Source organism: Diceros bicornis, chromosome 32 (assembly GCF_020826845.1).
Source record: "Diceros bicornis minor isolate mBicDic1 chromosome 32, mDicBic1.mat.cur, whole genome shotgun sequence".
Taxonomy (NCBI): Eukaryota; Metazoa; Chordata; class Mammalia; order Perissodactyla; family Rhinocerotidae; genus Diceros; species Diceros bicornis.
The window spans coordinates 9,167,509-9,183,690 of NC_080771.1; the positions used below are offsets into that span (position 1 = coordinate 9,167,509).

The window sequence follows — 16,182 nt, forward strand, 5'->3', positions numbered from 1 at the left end:
GCTCGCAGTGCAGAGTCATGAGCTTGAGGCCCAGCTCTGCCCCGATCACTCTCTCACCTTGACAAGCTGCCTCCACTCTCTGCCCAGTTTGCTCAGCTGGATAACTGGGATGTTAGGTAAGGTGTCTCCTTGCCCTTCCCAATCAGCCATTCTCATTTCTGTGATTCTTTGAGGATGTCAGCTGGATCCCACAGCAAGAAAGGCCCCTAAAGACTCCAGAAGAGCAGAGCAAAGGGTGCAGGGGTGGTCCAGTGTAGACCTACCTGAGCTGCGGCCTTCAAGTCCCTCTTGACCAGGGCAGCACTGAAGGCCACGCCACTCTCAGAGATGGCCCGGTGGAAGAGGTTCTTGGCCAGTGGAGATAACACCTGGGAGGAAAGTGGAGATGAAGAGAGTTTATGCTCAGGGGGAGGGGTCTTCAAGAGCTACCCCCATCCACAGCTGTGCCCTGTGCCATTTCCTTGGAGACCCTGGGGCCCAGTGGACATAATAGGTCCTTGCCACACCTGGCCTGTTTCCCAGGCTGACCTGGGACCTGGTTTCTCCAAGAAAACTTCCCTCAGCTGCTGGGATCCAGGAGCACAAACTGAGGGACAGACAGGATATGTGTGGCACGTGCTGATTATAACAAACAAAGATATCTGAAAGATTCTTAGAAACTCCTAGCAACACTTTTTTTTGTGTGTGTGAGGAAGATCAGCCGTGTGCTAACATCTGCCAATCCTCCTCTTTTTTTGCCAAGGAAGACCGGCCCTGGGCTAACATCCATGCCCATCTTCTCCACTTTATATGGGACACCGCCACAGCATGGCTTGCCAAGCAGTGTGTTGATGCACCCCCGGGATCCAAACCGGTGAACCCCGGGGCCACCACAGCAGAGCACGCGCACTTAACCGCGTGCACCGGGCCGGCCCCATTTCTAGCAACACTTGAAACGCATGGTTCTGATTCTGCATTTCCGTTACTCAGAATATATACTAGGAAAAAGGATCATAGAGGCACACAATGATTTCTAACAAGGCTCAGATTGTTTCAAGTGTAAAAACCGGAAATAGTTCATGGTTCCAATATTATGAGGTTGGGCAAATAAGCTATTTTTTTATTCCTATCATGGAATACTATGCAACTTTAAAAAATAAAATTGTGGAAGACTACATAGTGCTTAGGGAAATATTTAGGATGTCTTATAAGGCTAAGGAAGGTTTTTTGTTTAAAAAATCCTGTATAGATAGATGATAGTTAGATAGACATAAAGACAGATGGATAGACAGATAGATAGAGAGACAGATAGATAGATAGATAGACAGATGATAGTTGGGTAGGTAGGTAGGTAGATAGATAGATAGATAGATAGATAGATAGATAGATAGATAGATAGATTAGATAGATAGATAGACAGATGATAGACCAGGTGAGTCATGGAAAAATGACTAGAAAAATCCATGTCAAAATGTCCATGGTGAGTATCCCTGAGTAATGAGATTATGGATGACTTTTTTCTTCTTTAGGGTTATCTGCACCTTTCCTTTTTCACCACTGTATAAAATATAAAAAAAATTCCCTCTCAGTATTCATCTATGACACCAATACACTTTTTTAAAAATACAGTAATAGTGCTGTCCCTCCTCTCAATTGTGACGCAGCTGCTGGGTCCCTTACAGCTCCTGGCACCTTCTAATCTGGTTTTCCATCCTTTCTTCCCTCAGTGTCTCCCTCAGCCCCATTCCCCACACCAGGCTCCCAGGTCCTGTCTGTGTCCCACATCCCTGTCCCATCCCTCCCCATCCCACCTTCTGACCTCTCATCCCTCCCACCAACCTTCCCTCAAACCAGCTCCATCCCTCAATCTAGAGACTGCTGCCCTCCCTCTTGGGCATGGACAAGACATCAGACCACCTCAGAGGAGGCCTCTGACCTGTTCTAAGTGCTTAGGTCCGCCTTTTATGAAGATCTGGATTCAAGCCAAGCAAGACACTCTGCCCAACCCTCGTGGTTGACTCCTCTTACTCAGAACTTATACCCACCCCTACTTGCCAAGAGAATTGAGAAGAGTCCTAATTTCAAAATGATTGGGAAGGAGAGAGAGAGCTCAACCAAGTGAAAAGAGAATATGTCACTGTTGCAGCTACTATTGGAGTTTCTTATGGTCCCAGGATGCTAGCTGAGCTCTGAGCTTCATGGACATCAAGGACATTTTAGCCATTAGCTCCCGACTATCTGAAGCTGTGCAGATTGGAGTCAGCCTTTGATCCAGGTCTTGTGAGTAAAGGACCCCATGGCTAGATTGGCTGGTCTCCAAGGATCCCATAAGGAGTCATATCAGGTCCAGAAACACTTACAAGAACAGAGACACTTTCACCTCCCGCTGACTGTCCAAAGATGGTCACGGAGCCTGGGTCCCCTCCAAAGTTGGCAATGTTCTCCTGGACCCAGTGCAGTGCGGCCACCTGGTCCAAATGACCCCAGTTTCCCCGGCTGTGTTCATCCCCTGTGCTGGGAGTAAGAGAACAGGGTGGGGTGGGAGCAGAGACAACATGACAGGGTTCTCAGAATGATAGATAGGGCTGAGGGCTCTAGGTGAGCCTTCTGGAATGAGATGGGGCTTCCACAGCCCTGACACAGGGGTCTTCACCCGCTTTCCTCTCCTGCAGCATTGTTCTGTTGTGGGCTCTACAGTCATTCATCCCCATCTATCTACTGAGCATCTACCATGTGCAAACACTGTTCTAAAAGCCAAGAGCCCATCTAAGAACAAAACAGGCAAACCTCTGACTACACAGAGTTCACACTACAGATCATAAACCAATAAACAAATAAGTATAGAATATAATGTCAGGTAGTGAAAGTGCTTTCAGTAAAAACAAAACTGGGTAATGGAAAAGGCAAAGGTGGGGCAGTGGGATCCTATTTCCGATCACATGACCAGGGAAGGCCTCTTTGAGGCTGTGGCGTTTGACTAGAGACCTGAGTGAATGAGCACGGAGCCTTGCAAATATCCAAAGAGGGGAATTCCAGGTGGAAGAAACAGAAAGTGCAAAGGACCTGGAGTCCAGTGAACAAAGTGTGAGCATAGCACATGCAGCTAGAGAGGGCCCTGTGGGCCTTGGTAAGGACATCGATGTCATTGTAAGTAAGGAGGGAAGTCACTTCAGGAGAAGGACAAGACTCCGTTTATGTCTTAAATGATCACTCTGACTACTGTACAGATCAGACAGAGTGTAAAAGTAGCAGAGTTATAGAGGTAGGAGGTTGTTGCAATAATCCAGGTGAGAGACACAGAGGGCTTAGATTAGGGTGGGTCTAAGGGAAGAGATGAGAAGTGGTTGAATTCTAAATGAATCTTAAAGATGGAGCCAGAGGATGTGCTGACCAACTGGATGGTGGTTATGAGAAAAAGACAAGAGTCAAGGCTGACCACAAGACCTTTACCCTGAGCAACTAGAAGGATAGCGCTGCCAGCAGATGAGCAGGAGGCCCTGTGGGGAAAGTAGGTGTGTTTTGGGGGACGGGCAGTAGGAGTCCAGGGTTAAGTTCGTCCCTGTGAAGTGTGAGGTGCCCTTTAGACGTCCAGGGGAGACAGCAGGAGGTAGAAGGATGTAGTTAATGATGTGTATCTGGGTTTCAAAGGAGAAGTCGGGGCTAAAAACAGGGACAGTGAAAGTGCCCCCTGAGGTCACTCAGGGCAGCAGTGGAGACAGAGAGGGAGACGCACACAGAGGACTGAGGACAGGGAGGAGGTGAACCATTGAAGGGGCCTAGAAGTAGCAGTCCATGAAGTAGGAGGTGGCCAGGAGTCGAGAGAAGGGAGCATTTCAAAAAGGTGTGAGCAATCTTGAGTGGATGCTACCAAGATGGTGTGTTGATGTTTGCCAAGGTTAGGCCAAATCCACTAGTCACTGGTGACCTTGACAAGCACACTGATGGCAGTGTCAGGGGAATATTTGACTGGCGTGGGTAGAAGAGAGACTGGGAAGAGAGGAACCAGGAAAAGCTAATGTAGCAGTTGAACTGTAACGGGGAGAAGAGAACTGGGCCGTGAGTGAAAGAGATGAGCAGACTCAACGAAGGTGATACATCCTGGGTCATGATTCATCTGGGATAACCCTTCTCCAGCTCCATAGGTCTTTCCAGTGAGGAGCCCATTCTTCCCCATCCCACCCATCAGGCATCTTAGGGTCAGAGATCCTGGGGCTGGTGCATTCACAAAAGACTCATAATAACTCTGTCCTCCAGGAAACCTCATCCTGTTTCCACAGACGAGATGGAGAAGACTCTAGCTTTGACTCATGAATATGCCAAATGCAGAAGGAAATGGGATGAGAGGACCTGACTTCCCTGGGTGGGTTGTCCACAGGGATCAGATGCTGCAACAACCTCCCAGCCCCAACCATCCCTTCCTTCATCCACAAGCATTCACTGAGCTCCCACCATGAGTCTGCCCCTTCCTTCCTTTCCCATGAGATAAGATGTGTAAGCCTCAGACTGCTGTGCTGTGTGCTAACTGGCATTTTAGAGATTGCAATGAGCTGGGGCAGCACAGGTGAAAAGGAGGTGAGCATTTCAGTGAAGGTAACATGTGAGTTAGCCAGCCCTGCTGGTCTAGTGGTTAAGATCCAGTGCTCTTACTGTCATGGCCCAGGGTTGTTTCCCGGTCATGGAACCACACCACCCATCTGTCAGATGTCATACTGTGATGGCTGCATGTTGCTGTGATGCTGAAAACTATCCCACCAGTATTTCAAATACCAGCAGGGTCACTCGTGGTGACAAATTTCAGCGGAGCTTCCAGACCAAGATAGAATAGGAAAAAGAACCTGGCCACTCACTTCCAAAAAAACTGGCCATGAAAACCCAAGGAACAGCAGTGGAGCATTGTCTGACACAGCACCACATGAGAGGATGGCACAGAAACATCAGGCAGAGTTCTCTGCTGCCCATTGTCATTAGGAGTCAGAGTTGAATCAATGACACTAACAACAAACATATGTGTTTGGCCTTGCAGGATGACTAAAAGTTTGTCAGGGAAAATGGGCATTCCAGGCAGAGGGAATGGCACATGCAAAAGCTCAGAAGCACGTGGCTCCATGTGGCTGGAGAACGAGAAGGTAGGTGGAGCCCAATTATGAAGAGACTTTGAGGCGCTACTGGGGAACTTAGCAAAAATCCCCTTGAGGGCTGAGATGACAAGAGTGGGGTCCTAGCACCTTCACTATGGGGGCCAGCGTGCAGTGAGGAGAGTTCAACATCTTACCTGAAGAATCCCCAGATGCCCAGGCGGTACTGAATGGTCACCATCACCACGTTTTCATGGGCAGAGAGGAACAGCCCATCATAACTTGATGCCCCGCCCAGCAGCAGACCACCTCCGTGGATCCACACCATCACCTGGACAGGGAGGTAGACACCATACTGGACACAGGAAGCAGAGCTGGGAAGGAAGGACTTCAGGAGGTTCTCTGCTTTGACCTCCTACCTCTTGGCCATGACTCAAGGAGGCCATTATACAAAGTCCACCAGTCCCCAGCAAACTGGAGGAGGCAGTAGCTCTCCTCCCCCATTCTTCCACCTGGGACACAGGTCACCACCCCATTCAATGCTTCCTCGTTGCTCCTGTCTGTACCCCCAGCCTCAGTGCCACCTCCTTCCAGGGCTCTTCATGCTGAGAACAGCATCATGGGAACAGCCAAGCCTAAGGGTGCCGTCTTCTCCCCAACACTCCCATCATCCTCATGCCTGGACCCCTCACCCAGCTCAGCATGCCACAGTCGTTGTACATCACCTTCATCTTAGTTACCTCTTAGGTGGTGAATTAAACTTCTCTCATGTGTGAATGATTATCTCAAGAAACACACAGGCCCCTAGTGGTGTGTCTTCTTAATATGCCTTCCCTCTGCCTCCTCCAGATACTTCTGCATCCCCAAATCCCACTGATACTCCAAAGCCCAGCCTAAAAGCCACCTCCTCCAAGAAGTCCTCAATCCTTTGACTAAAATGATCTGAGCACCTACTACATGCCGGAGACTGTGATACAAATAGAGGATGAGTGTGCAGACAAGACATAACACGATTCTTGCATGTAAAGAGCTCACATAGCAAGGAAGTGACAGTGGATAAAATAATCATATTGTAATAATTTTGTTAATGAAAAAAAAGAACTTGTAATACAAATTATGTGCCAAGTACTGTTCTAGGCATTTAAAAATAAACCATCCATGAGGTAAGGACTGATATAGTCCTATTTAACAGACAGGAAAACTGAGGCACTTAACCTGCCCGAGGCCTCGCAGCTAATAAGTGGTGGAAGCAGGACTTGAACCCAGGGAGTCTGGCTCCAGAGTCCACGTGTTGAGCTGCCCAGCACACTGCAGCCAATGGCCATGGTGTTGTAGGTCAGCTGGAAGGAGTAAGATCTTCCCTTCAGCTCTAACTAACATGTCAGGAGTACTTGCCTTGTTTACCTCTCCAGGCACTGAGATACAGCTTGATATTCATCATCGAATACTCATATGTGTTTATTCTCAGTGTAAGGAAACAGAGCCAGGTCTCAGCTGGTAAAGACAGAATCAGGATTTAAACCCAGGCCCTGTAGTTCCCGAAACTGTATCCATAACTAGAGGTTCTCCTGCCTCCAGGTTCCCGGAGCCCCTGTTCCTCCCACACCTCTGATCCCTGGAGGGACTGAAAGTGAGTCATCTCTGAGGGAAGGTTTGGCCAAGGGCTGGTCAGCAGTGACTTTCTGAAGTTAGTCTCTGTGCAGCCCAGGTGGTAAGTTCCTCAAAGGAAGTGGCTGCATGATGATGGTTTTAAGTTCCTGCTTTCTCCTAACCACCCAAAGCTAGCTGTGTATATGGGGGCACTAATTATTAATAGAAGAATGAATGAATGAATGAATGAATGGGTAAATCCTTGCCCCCACCTCTTTGGACCAAGCATGTGCAGTGCATCTTCTAGTCACAAGTTCAAAGACACCTCCTCCACTCCTGGGCATCATACCATCTGTGTCCTGGGAGATGGCTGGATGTTCACACCCCTCCCTTCTCTACCCTAGAATCATCTCTTTTCCAGCAGACCCTCCCCACCCTCCAGCCTGATCTGTAAGCCTGCCCCTTCTCTGGGCCTCCCTTTTTCAGGAAATGGTGACTCACTGGGTCATCAGCCCATGCCAAAGACAAGCAGGGAGGGAAATTAGCTACAACAAAGTCTCAGATTGCTGGCCAAAGGCAAAGGAAAGTGCTTCTTGGATTGACCCACGATCTGCCCCCACCCTTACCTCAGAGTACACCACAGAGAGGGATCTTTGTGTGCTGAGGACAGGCCACACACAGACTCAACTTCCTAGTCTGTGTAAAGAGCACTAGTTTGAAGATCAGAAGACTCATGCTCTTATCCTGCCAACCCTACGTGTGACCTCTCCTTGCCTCTCTGGGCCTCGGTTTCTCTATCTGTAAAGAAGTGTTGGGTTGTTGGCTTAACTCTAAAGTCTTTCCAATTCTAACGTCATTGGAAATTATGTCTTAGCTGCTCTGGATATCAGATTCTTAATGTATCGTCGAAGAGTAATCATTCTTCTTCTTCTATTGGTGTAAGGGAACTTGGAAAAATTGAATGGTACATTACAGAGGTACAGCAACTCCCCAGAAGATCGTATGTCTGTCACTGGGGAGACTGAGTTTGAAGGGGAGCAGAATATGCCACCCCCAAATATGCCATTTTGTACACTGATTATTTTGAAATAAATTTATTTAAGAAAACTACCTGGGAAACAGCCAGTGTAAGAAGGACACTCCAACATTTTTTTGTCTTCTGAAAGTAGGAAATAAATCTACCTTATAAAGGATACCCTCCCTGCACCTGGAGGATAAAAGGCATCCTTATCACCAGAGATAAGGAATTCAAGGCCAAGATGGCTATATAAACAAACTTTGTTACTTCCTCTTTAACTTTGACCACAACCCTAACCTCCTTGCTTTGTCAAATCTTCACAAATAATTGTTTCTTTTTCAAAAGGTACAAATGTTCCTTGCTTTGGTCACTTCTTTGGGTCTCATATTTTTATGAGCTCTTGTATGTACAAAATTAAATTTCTTTTTTTCCTGTTAATCTGTCTTGTGTCATTTTAGTTATTAGGCCAGCCAAAGAACCTAGAAGGCAGGAAGGGAAAAGTTTTCTACACTGCCGTTTCCTGTGGTCACGTGGTCTGGCTGTGGTGGGTAAAGAAACCCCTGGGGCCCCTGAAACAGCCATGGCTGGTGTGTCCCCACCCCAAACTGCCTTCAACCTCTTCCAGTCTCCACCAGAGGATCCTGGAGGCTGGAACTTGCCAGCCTTGACCAGTGGTTCCCACTACTTACTGGCAGCCTGCTTTTCTTCGTCAAGTCAGCAGGAGTGTAAATATTTAGGTAAAGACAGTCTTCAGAAAACTTGAAAGGAATTTTCTCCCTTCTGTTGGTATCGAGGTCTGTGGCCATCTTCCCTGCCACAGGGTCTTGGGAGCACCTAGGAGGGGAGGGAAAAGAAGAACCCCTGAAGTTCAATCAGAGCTAAGCAAGGAGATGTCTCCTGCAGTCCGGCTGGGCCTTGGACTGTGACGTTTTGGCCTGTAATAGAGTTTGTCTTACCAGACTGGAGATACTGGAAGATTTGGGAGGCTATCTGGGAATCTAGGGGGGGGGTCCCTGGAGCTCACTAAGGTCTTCCAGAACTATGTATAGTGAGGAGGCCTAGCACTGTCCCCTCCCCAGATCCTTCAGGATGCCCTGTGTCAAGGGGGAGGCTGCCTATGCATCTGGGAGAGGACCATTTCCTGCACACCCAGGGCACAACGTGGCTCCCCTGGGATCCATATGGTGGTCTGCTGGGTGATCATGTTACCCCACCAGGTAAAAATGTTGTAGTCCATGGGAGACTTCCATAAACCATAAGAAGTCACTCAAATGGCAGACATTTATGGCACACAACAGGTCAGGGACGAAATATTTGTAGGGCAACATTAAAAGAACTGTGCTCAGGTCCTGTGTTATCCATTAATATGCTGGTTGAATTGGTTGAATTCCTTCCCTGTTCTGTAGCCTCAATCTGCCAGGTCTAGGTGAGGGGAGTGATTTCTATCAGGGTCTGCAGCCCTGACACACTGATTCTACCATCACCCACCCCAGGCAAGCACTACTGGTCGTCCTAATAACAGACCTTATAGATCCAACATACATTACAGTTGGTGACATACTGAGTCCTCCCAGCATGTCAGGTGTTGTGCTCCTTGTGTATTAACTCATTTAACCCTCAAATCAGCCCCACAACATAGATTCTGTTAATATCCATATTTTACACACAAGAAAATAGACACAAATAGAGAGGTTAGAAATCCTGCCTTCACACTGCCAGAAAGATCCATACTATGGAGTGCTTACATTTACAAGGACATTACAAGCAACAATTCTAGATCTCAATGTACCCAGAAGGCAGGTGTCACTGCCTCCAGTGTGTAGATGAGGAAACTGAGGCACTAAGGTGCTTGGATGGCACAGCCGTCAAGTGGCAGAGTCAGAGGCTGCAAAAAATTCCTGATTTTCATCCAGAAATTTCCCTGGATCTCTAAGAGCGGGGAGCACAATATTCATAAAAGAATAAATTCAAATGTCAAAAAAGGAAACAAGACTAGTATTCAAATAATGCAGGATAAATAGCAAAAGTATATATATATAATCATGATGATAATTATTATTATTACTATATTGCTTATCCAATAGCAAAAAAATTTTAATAACTGCAAACATTGACAAAGGTCCAGTGAATGGAGGTTTTCATATATTAATGGAAGGAGTAGAGTTGGGACATTTCTGGAGGGGAAATTTAACAAAAGGTGCCTACTCTTGGACTCACGGTCATTTCTTGGAACTTATCCAAAATATTCATAGATGTACATAAAGATTTATCTACAGTGTGTTCATTAGAGAGCAATTTATATTATTAAAACCATCAAAAACAAATTAATGACCTCAAATAACAGATTAGGTAAATAAATTATGATTCAATACTGAAGGTAATGCAGCTATTAAATGTCAGGCTGTGGTATTTAATGACATGGAAAGATATTCATGATGTACTTATAAATGAGCAAAGCAGGCATTCCAACTATCTGTATACTGTGATGGGATATTGTGATTTATAATAAGAAACATATGTTTGTTCTTTGTCCAGTTTCTCCCACAGAGCTGCTAAAACCTTGGAATTTCCTAAGAGATGAGAGCAATAAAGGTGTGTTGGTCATACTAATGAGGTGACTTTTGGACCTCACCTGAGGATGAGGGCTGGTTGCCAGGAGAACCCACCAGTGATTAGAGGGTTGGAACTTCCAGTCCACTCTCAGCCCATCACTCAGGTCTTCTCTTGATCTCCTGACCTCTGGGGAAGGGAGAGGGGCTTGAGGTTGAATCAGTGGTCAATGGCCAATGAGTCAATCAACCGTGCCTATGTAATGAACGTCCGTAAAAAGAAAAAAAGGACGGGGCTTCAGAGAGCATCCAGGGTGGTGGAACAGAACACTTCCACATGCTACTGTGCGGGCCCCAAACTCCACGAGGACAGAAGCTCCTTTCTTCAGGACCTCGCCCTACAGATCTCTTCATCTGCAGTTGATTCGTATCCTTTAATATCCTTCATAATAAACCAGTAATCTAGTGAGTAAACTAGTTTCCGGAGTTCTGTGAGCCGCTTCAGAAAATAATGGGACCCAAGGTAGGTGTCATGGGAACCTCTGATTTATAACCAGTGGGTCAGAAGCACAGGTAACAACATGGAATGGCGATGGGCAGCTGAAGCAAAGGACAGTCTGTAGGCCTGAGAATATGAACTGTGGCACCTGACACCATCTCCTGGTAACTAGCGTCAGAATTGAGTTGAATTGTAGGACACCCAGCTGGTGTCTGAGAATTGCTTGTTGGTGTAGAAAAAGCAACACACTTTGGAACTGTATGGAGAGTATTCTGTTGTTCTATTTTTAAGGAAAAAACTATGTAACAGATAAAAGACTAAACAGAATCTAAAATTTGAACAGCAGTTTGCTCCAGGGGGTGGAATCATACATGATTTTCATTTTCTTACCTTCCTTACCTGTACTTCCTCACTTTTCTGTATTAAGTATGTATTACACTTGCAATCAAGAATTAAAAACATGAATATTATTTTTAAAGGAAGGACGAAAGGAAGGGGAGAAGAGTAGAGAAGAGAAAAAAAAAAAAAGAAAAGAAAAGAAAGTAAGAGGTGGGACACTGGAAATTCCCAGAAATGCCTTGCTGAGTTGAATAAGCTCTAAATGGATGCGTGTAGGCATCTCAGGTGTCTTGGGGTGTCACTGAGGGCTTCTTTGCCCAACTTGGTCAGGGTGACTAGGACGCACCAAATACTGCTCTGGTCATCACTAGGTGGTAAGAAACACCTGGGAGTTGAGAACTCGCCTGGCCAACACCCCAAAGCACTCCCTACCCACACACTGCCTGGTTCACCCCACTCCCCAACTATGCCAAATTACAGACAGGAGAATAAACAGAAACACAACTTCTGATCCCTTTCACCTGTACATATTTTTCTCTTTTTTCCAAAGCACTTAACATATTAAAACATATTACATAATTCATTTATTAATTTTCATGTTGTTTATTATCTGTCTCCGCTCTTAGAATGCAAGATCCATGAAGGAAGGGCTTTCTGTTCAGTTCACTAATGCATCCCAGTAACCTAGAACATGCCTGGCACACAGTAGGTGCTCAATAAATATTTGTTGAATAAAGGGCTCTAGAATGCTGTGGGACTTCTGGAATGTCTCCAAGGATCTACGGTATCTTGAGGATTCCAGAACAAAGTATAAGCCACTCAGAGGATTGCCCTTGCTCCTTCCTGTGTCACTTTGAGGCAAACATCCCACTCTAAGATGCCAAAGCCACCCCCTGGCTTACATAGGAGGGTAGGAGGTGGTGTTCTTCACGAAGTGCCATGGTTCTGCAGGCTGCGGCGGAGCGAACCTCAGGGGTCCAAGAGGGGGCTTGGCAAAAGGGACGCCCAGGAAAACGGCCACGGGCTGTGCAAATCCTTCTAAGCTGACGTACTTCCCCAGGACCTTGCCCTGCACGGTGTCCACAACAGGCGGTGAGGATGGGTGTCCTGCTGGATATCAAGAGGAAATGAGGACATGTCAGTGGTAGAAGGTTTGACCTGGATTCCAGGGGGGTCTTGTCACTTTAGGCATGTGACCTTGCATGAGTGACCTCAACTCTCTAGGCCTCAGTTTCTTCTTACATAAAAGAGAGATGACATTAACTGTCCTTCCGATCTCATAGGGCTTTCTAAAGGAACAAATTGGAATTGGAGGTAAAATAGCACCAAGTGAAAAGTAAATGCAAGAAGGAGAGCTGCTGGGAGTGAACAGACACTGGGTTTCCACTCTCAGAGCCTCTGGAAACAATTATCCACTAGGATCCTGGTGCTGAGCTGCATGCTGGATGGGAGGATGAACAAGAGGCGGCCCCTCTTCTCAGAAGCTCTGAACCTTGTAGGGAGAGTGAGCCACATACACACTTGACCCTCCTGCCGGGAAGAAAGTGGTCAGTGTCCTGAGAGAGGCACCAGTAAGGTCCTACAGGAGTTAGAAGAGGGAGCGAGGGCTTCTATTGGTGGCATCATGGAGAAGGTGACCGTGGAGATGGGACTTGCAGCAAGGGGAGGACTGAACAAGGGGAGATAGAAGAGGGGGTATAAAGGTATAAAGCAGGGAAGAGAATGTGCGGAGGCGAGGCTTTGAGACAGCAAAATGCAAGGCCTGCCCGAGAAAGAGTGATGGACCATTTGAGCCAGAGGGAGTCTATGGGGAGGGGAAAAGAATCCTGGGATGAGAGGTGTTCATGTCTGGGAGAGCCTTGAATGCCAGGCTAAGGGCTTGGGCTTTATTTAGCGGGTAAATGAGCAGCAGGGAACAGTTCTGGAGTGCGGGAGAGTGACACAACCAGCTTCAAGAGGATTCTTCTGGTGGCTCTGAGCAGGGTCATCCAGAGGGGGTGACACAGGGGGTCAGCTTCCTCTCTGTTCTATTCTTGTGGAGCAGACAGTGCTTCCTCACTGAGCTGAAATTCACCTCCCTGCAGCTGCCCCATCAGCCCTGGTTCTACCTGCTGTGGGACCATCCTGAACTGTCATGGGGCAGGTGGCCTTTCAGACACTTGATCGTGCCCATCCCTCAGGTCAGCTCTTGTGTGTCCCTTGTTTGTTCAAGCATTCCTCATAGGAAATGATGTCTAGCCTCTCATCCTCCCAATTGCTCTCCTTTTGATGTAGACAAAAGGTCATCTCCCTCACAGTGTGTGGCCAGAACAGAAAATAATAACCCAGATTTCTTCTTATAGAAGAATATCCAATGCTAACCTTCAAGAGAGATAAAGTGGACAGAGGCCAGATTGCCAAGGAGGAGAAAGTGGGTGATGAGATAGAGGCATCAGCAATAATGGTAAGATCAGCAGTTACCACGTATTTTATAGATAATGTTTATATACTGGGCACTTCCTATGTGCTGGATGTTCATTCCAGATCAGTTAAATTAATCTCCACAAAAGCCTGGCTAGGTAAGAGTCCATATGTACATTTTACAGATGAGGAAATGGAGGCAGCCAGTGTGGACTTTGTGAAGATGGAAATGGGATGGCCTTGCTAAAGGGGCAACACTGGGAAAGGAGTGATCCCTCCTAATTTGGTTCTTACTCTGCTCTTACACTCCTTCCAGGCCTCCCACAGTGTCATGCCACCAGAGAGCAGATAGAATCCAGATGGGTCTGGGCTGTCAGGACACTGGCGGCCAGAGCACTGGCTCTGGAGTCAGGAGTCACAGAGAGAGTCCAGACATGATTTTCCAACTGACCTTGGACAAGGCCATTTCCCTGTCTGAGTCTCAGTTTCTCCCTCCATCAAGTGGCACAGATGCGTTCTGAGGGCCCCTGCTGCACCCTTGTATTAACCATGTCTTTAGTGTCTGTGTTTGATGCTTGGACATCTGGGGCCTTGTTGACCCTGGAGGGACTGCCCATCCCAGAGGCAGCCATTCCTAGAGGTGGGAATCAGCTTGTCCTTCCAGCATGCCACAGCCGACACCCCAACCACCCTCTGTATCAGGATCCTGCCCTAATCACACAGGGCCAGGTACCTGACAACTGCAGACAGCCCCGAGGCCCCAGAGCCCATTGAAATCACTTAGTTTGCCAACACTAAACCTGCTTATCCTGCCTCACCCCTTCCTGCTCCCCAACAACCATGATAAAATCTGTTGCCCACAATTCCTCCTCTTCCCTCTGCCTCCTCAGCCCCCCAGTGCTTCACCTTGTGGCCCACCACTGGGGTGATGTGCCCCCTCCCCTCGGGAACTGTGAGTGACAGACTGTCTTTTCAACGGCAGTCGGCTCCTGGTCTGTTGGTCTTACTGTGCCTCAAATTTCTGCTAAGACACTATATTTTAAAACAACCCCTTTTATTTATGAATCTTTATTTTGCAATCTCTCCATACTTGAAACTATACTCTTCAAAAACAACAACCCATTTCCTCCTCACAACAGTACAAGGAGGTAGGTATTGTCCTCATCCCCATTTTAGAGGGGGAAACTGAGGCACAGAAAAGTGAAGTTCCTTGCCTAAGGACACAGCTAGTAAATGCTGAGCTGGGACTCAAACTGGCACACTCTGGCAACAGAGTCAATGTTTCTTTTCTGTTAGGCCACTCTCTATGATTTGGCCAAATCTGGACTAATATTAAAGGGAAATAAACTGAGTTCTTCAAAGTCCTCATCTGGAGGCATGAGATTGGCTGGCACCCTCCTATGCATGGCTGAGGCAGCTGAGGTCTCAGGTGTTTATCCTCCCCTGGATGGTGCTGTCTGGGCTGGGCACTCCAAGACTGCACGGTGCTCTGCTGCTGAACCAGACTTGTCATGCCTTTTCTCCCATATACATCTCCTTCTCCTCATCCCTGGACAAGGATTTCCAATGTGCCGCCACCATTTGTATTTCAGAAGGACTCACCCCAAGCTGTGGAAGTGGCCAGGGAGACCAGGACCAGAGCAAAGAGCCACATCGTGGAAGGACAGCAGCTCCTGGGCCTGCAGGTCTCTGCGTCGCTGGGAGGGGCTGTGCAGTCAGGCCCCAGAGCCCCAGCTCCCACCCCGCCCCTCAGCTCCCAGGCTCCCAGCCAACAGCCTAATCAGGCAGAAAAGCTCTCTTCCTTCCAAGAATCTCTCTGGGCTCTTTAGGAGCCTCTACACCACACCCACCCAGAGTTCACCCTCTTTTATCTAAATATCGGAGAGTAAACTCCAATTACATGTACATATAGTCACAGACTAGTCAAACAACTTGTTATATACGGTTTCACCCTTCCTGGACTCTAACCTCAGTGCACAGGGAGTTTCCCAAAGGCAGGCACAAGCAACAAAAGCCTTTAGACAAGTCTTTACAGAGTCTTTGGCGAGGTTCCCAGAGCCAGCTTGAAAACTTTTAGAGCAACTCTCAGCCGCACAGATGCTCAACTGGGGAACTGAGGACAAATCTCTTAGCTTCCCTGGGCTGCAATTTCATAGAACTCTATGTTGCCAAGTTTGGACGCATGTTAAATTTCATCCAGTGTCCCTTCTGATGCCTAAATTAACTTCCCAATATTCCTGCCAAGTGTCTCAGCTTCCTGTCCCACACCTCCAGGGTCAGGGAACTCACTACCTCTAGAGGCAGGGATCTTTGGGCAGAAAGTTCTTACAGTAATGAACTCCATCCCTCCACAATCCCTGACTCTATTCATTCATTATCCGATCCATCCATCCTTCCACTTAGTCGATCATTCTCCATGCATTTACCAAATACCTTGCACTATGCTAAGTGTTTTAAATATAAAGATGAACTCAAATCATGTTCCATCTCCTCAAGGAGCTCACTGTGTAGCAGATAATACTGACAAGATGGGAATGGGCGTTGGACTGCAATGCAATGTGCGAGCACCAAAATAGAAGGACGCAAAGTACTCTGGGGACACCTGGGAAAGTGTCCTTTACTTACTGGGGACACCAGGAAGATTCTCAAAGCCTGTTTCATAGAATCATTAAATGGCCAACAATGGGAATTCGTTAAAGACATCCTGGTACAGCTGACTGAGGAAATACTATG

At 47.2% G+C, this 16,182-nt stretch overlaps 1 protein-coding gene across 1 annotated transcript; it reads right to left on the reverse strand.

Moving 5' to 3' along the window:
• Nucleotides 1-206: 206 nt before the first annotated feature.
• Nucleotides 207-15,103, reverse strand: LOC131395929 (putative inactive carboxylesterase 4). The gene is made up of 6 exons (XM_058527704.1): nt 15,052-15,103; nt 11,952-12,159; nt 8,352-8,496; nt 5,252-5,385; nt 2,340-2,493; nt 207-368 (listed from the first exon to the last, which is right to left on the reverse strand). Exons 1-6 carry the CDS (start codon nt 15,101-15,103, stop codon nt 207-209), a joined length of 855 nt encoding a protein of 284 aa, XP_058383687.1.
• Between the last annotated feature and the right edge of the window lie 1,079 nt (nt 15,104-16,182).

Bases quoted from the DNA above. Each gene is read 5' to 3' on its own strand.
- LOC131395929 (XM_058527704.1), bottom strand. From the start codon at position 15,103: ATGTGGCTCTTTGCTCTGGTCCTGGTCTCCCTGGCCACTTCCACAGCT. The intron at 8,497-11,951 runs GTAAGCCAGGGG...CTCCCCTCCTAG, and splicing joins ACCACCTCCTACCCTCCTAT to GTGCTCCCAAGACCCTGTGG. The intron at 2,494-5,251 runs GTAAGATGTTGA...TCTTACTCCCAG, and splicing joins GGCATCTGGGGATTCTTCAG to CACAGGGGATGAACACAGCC.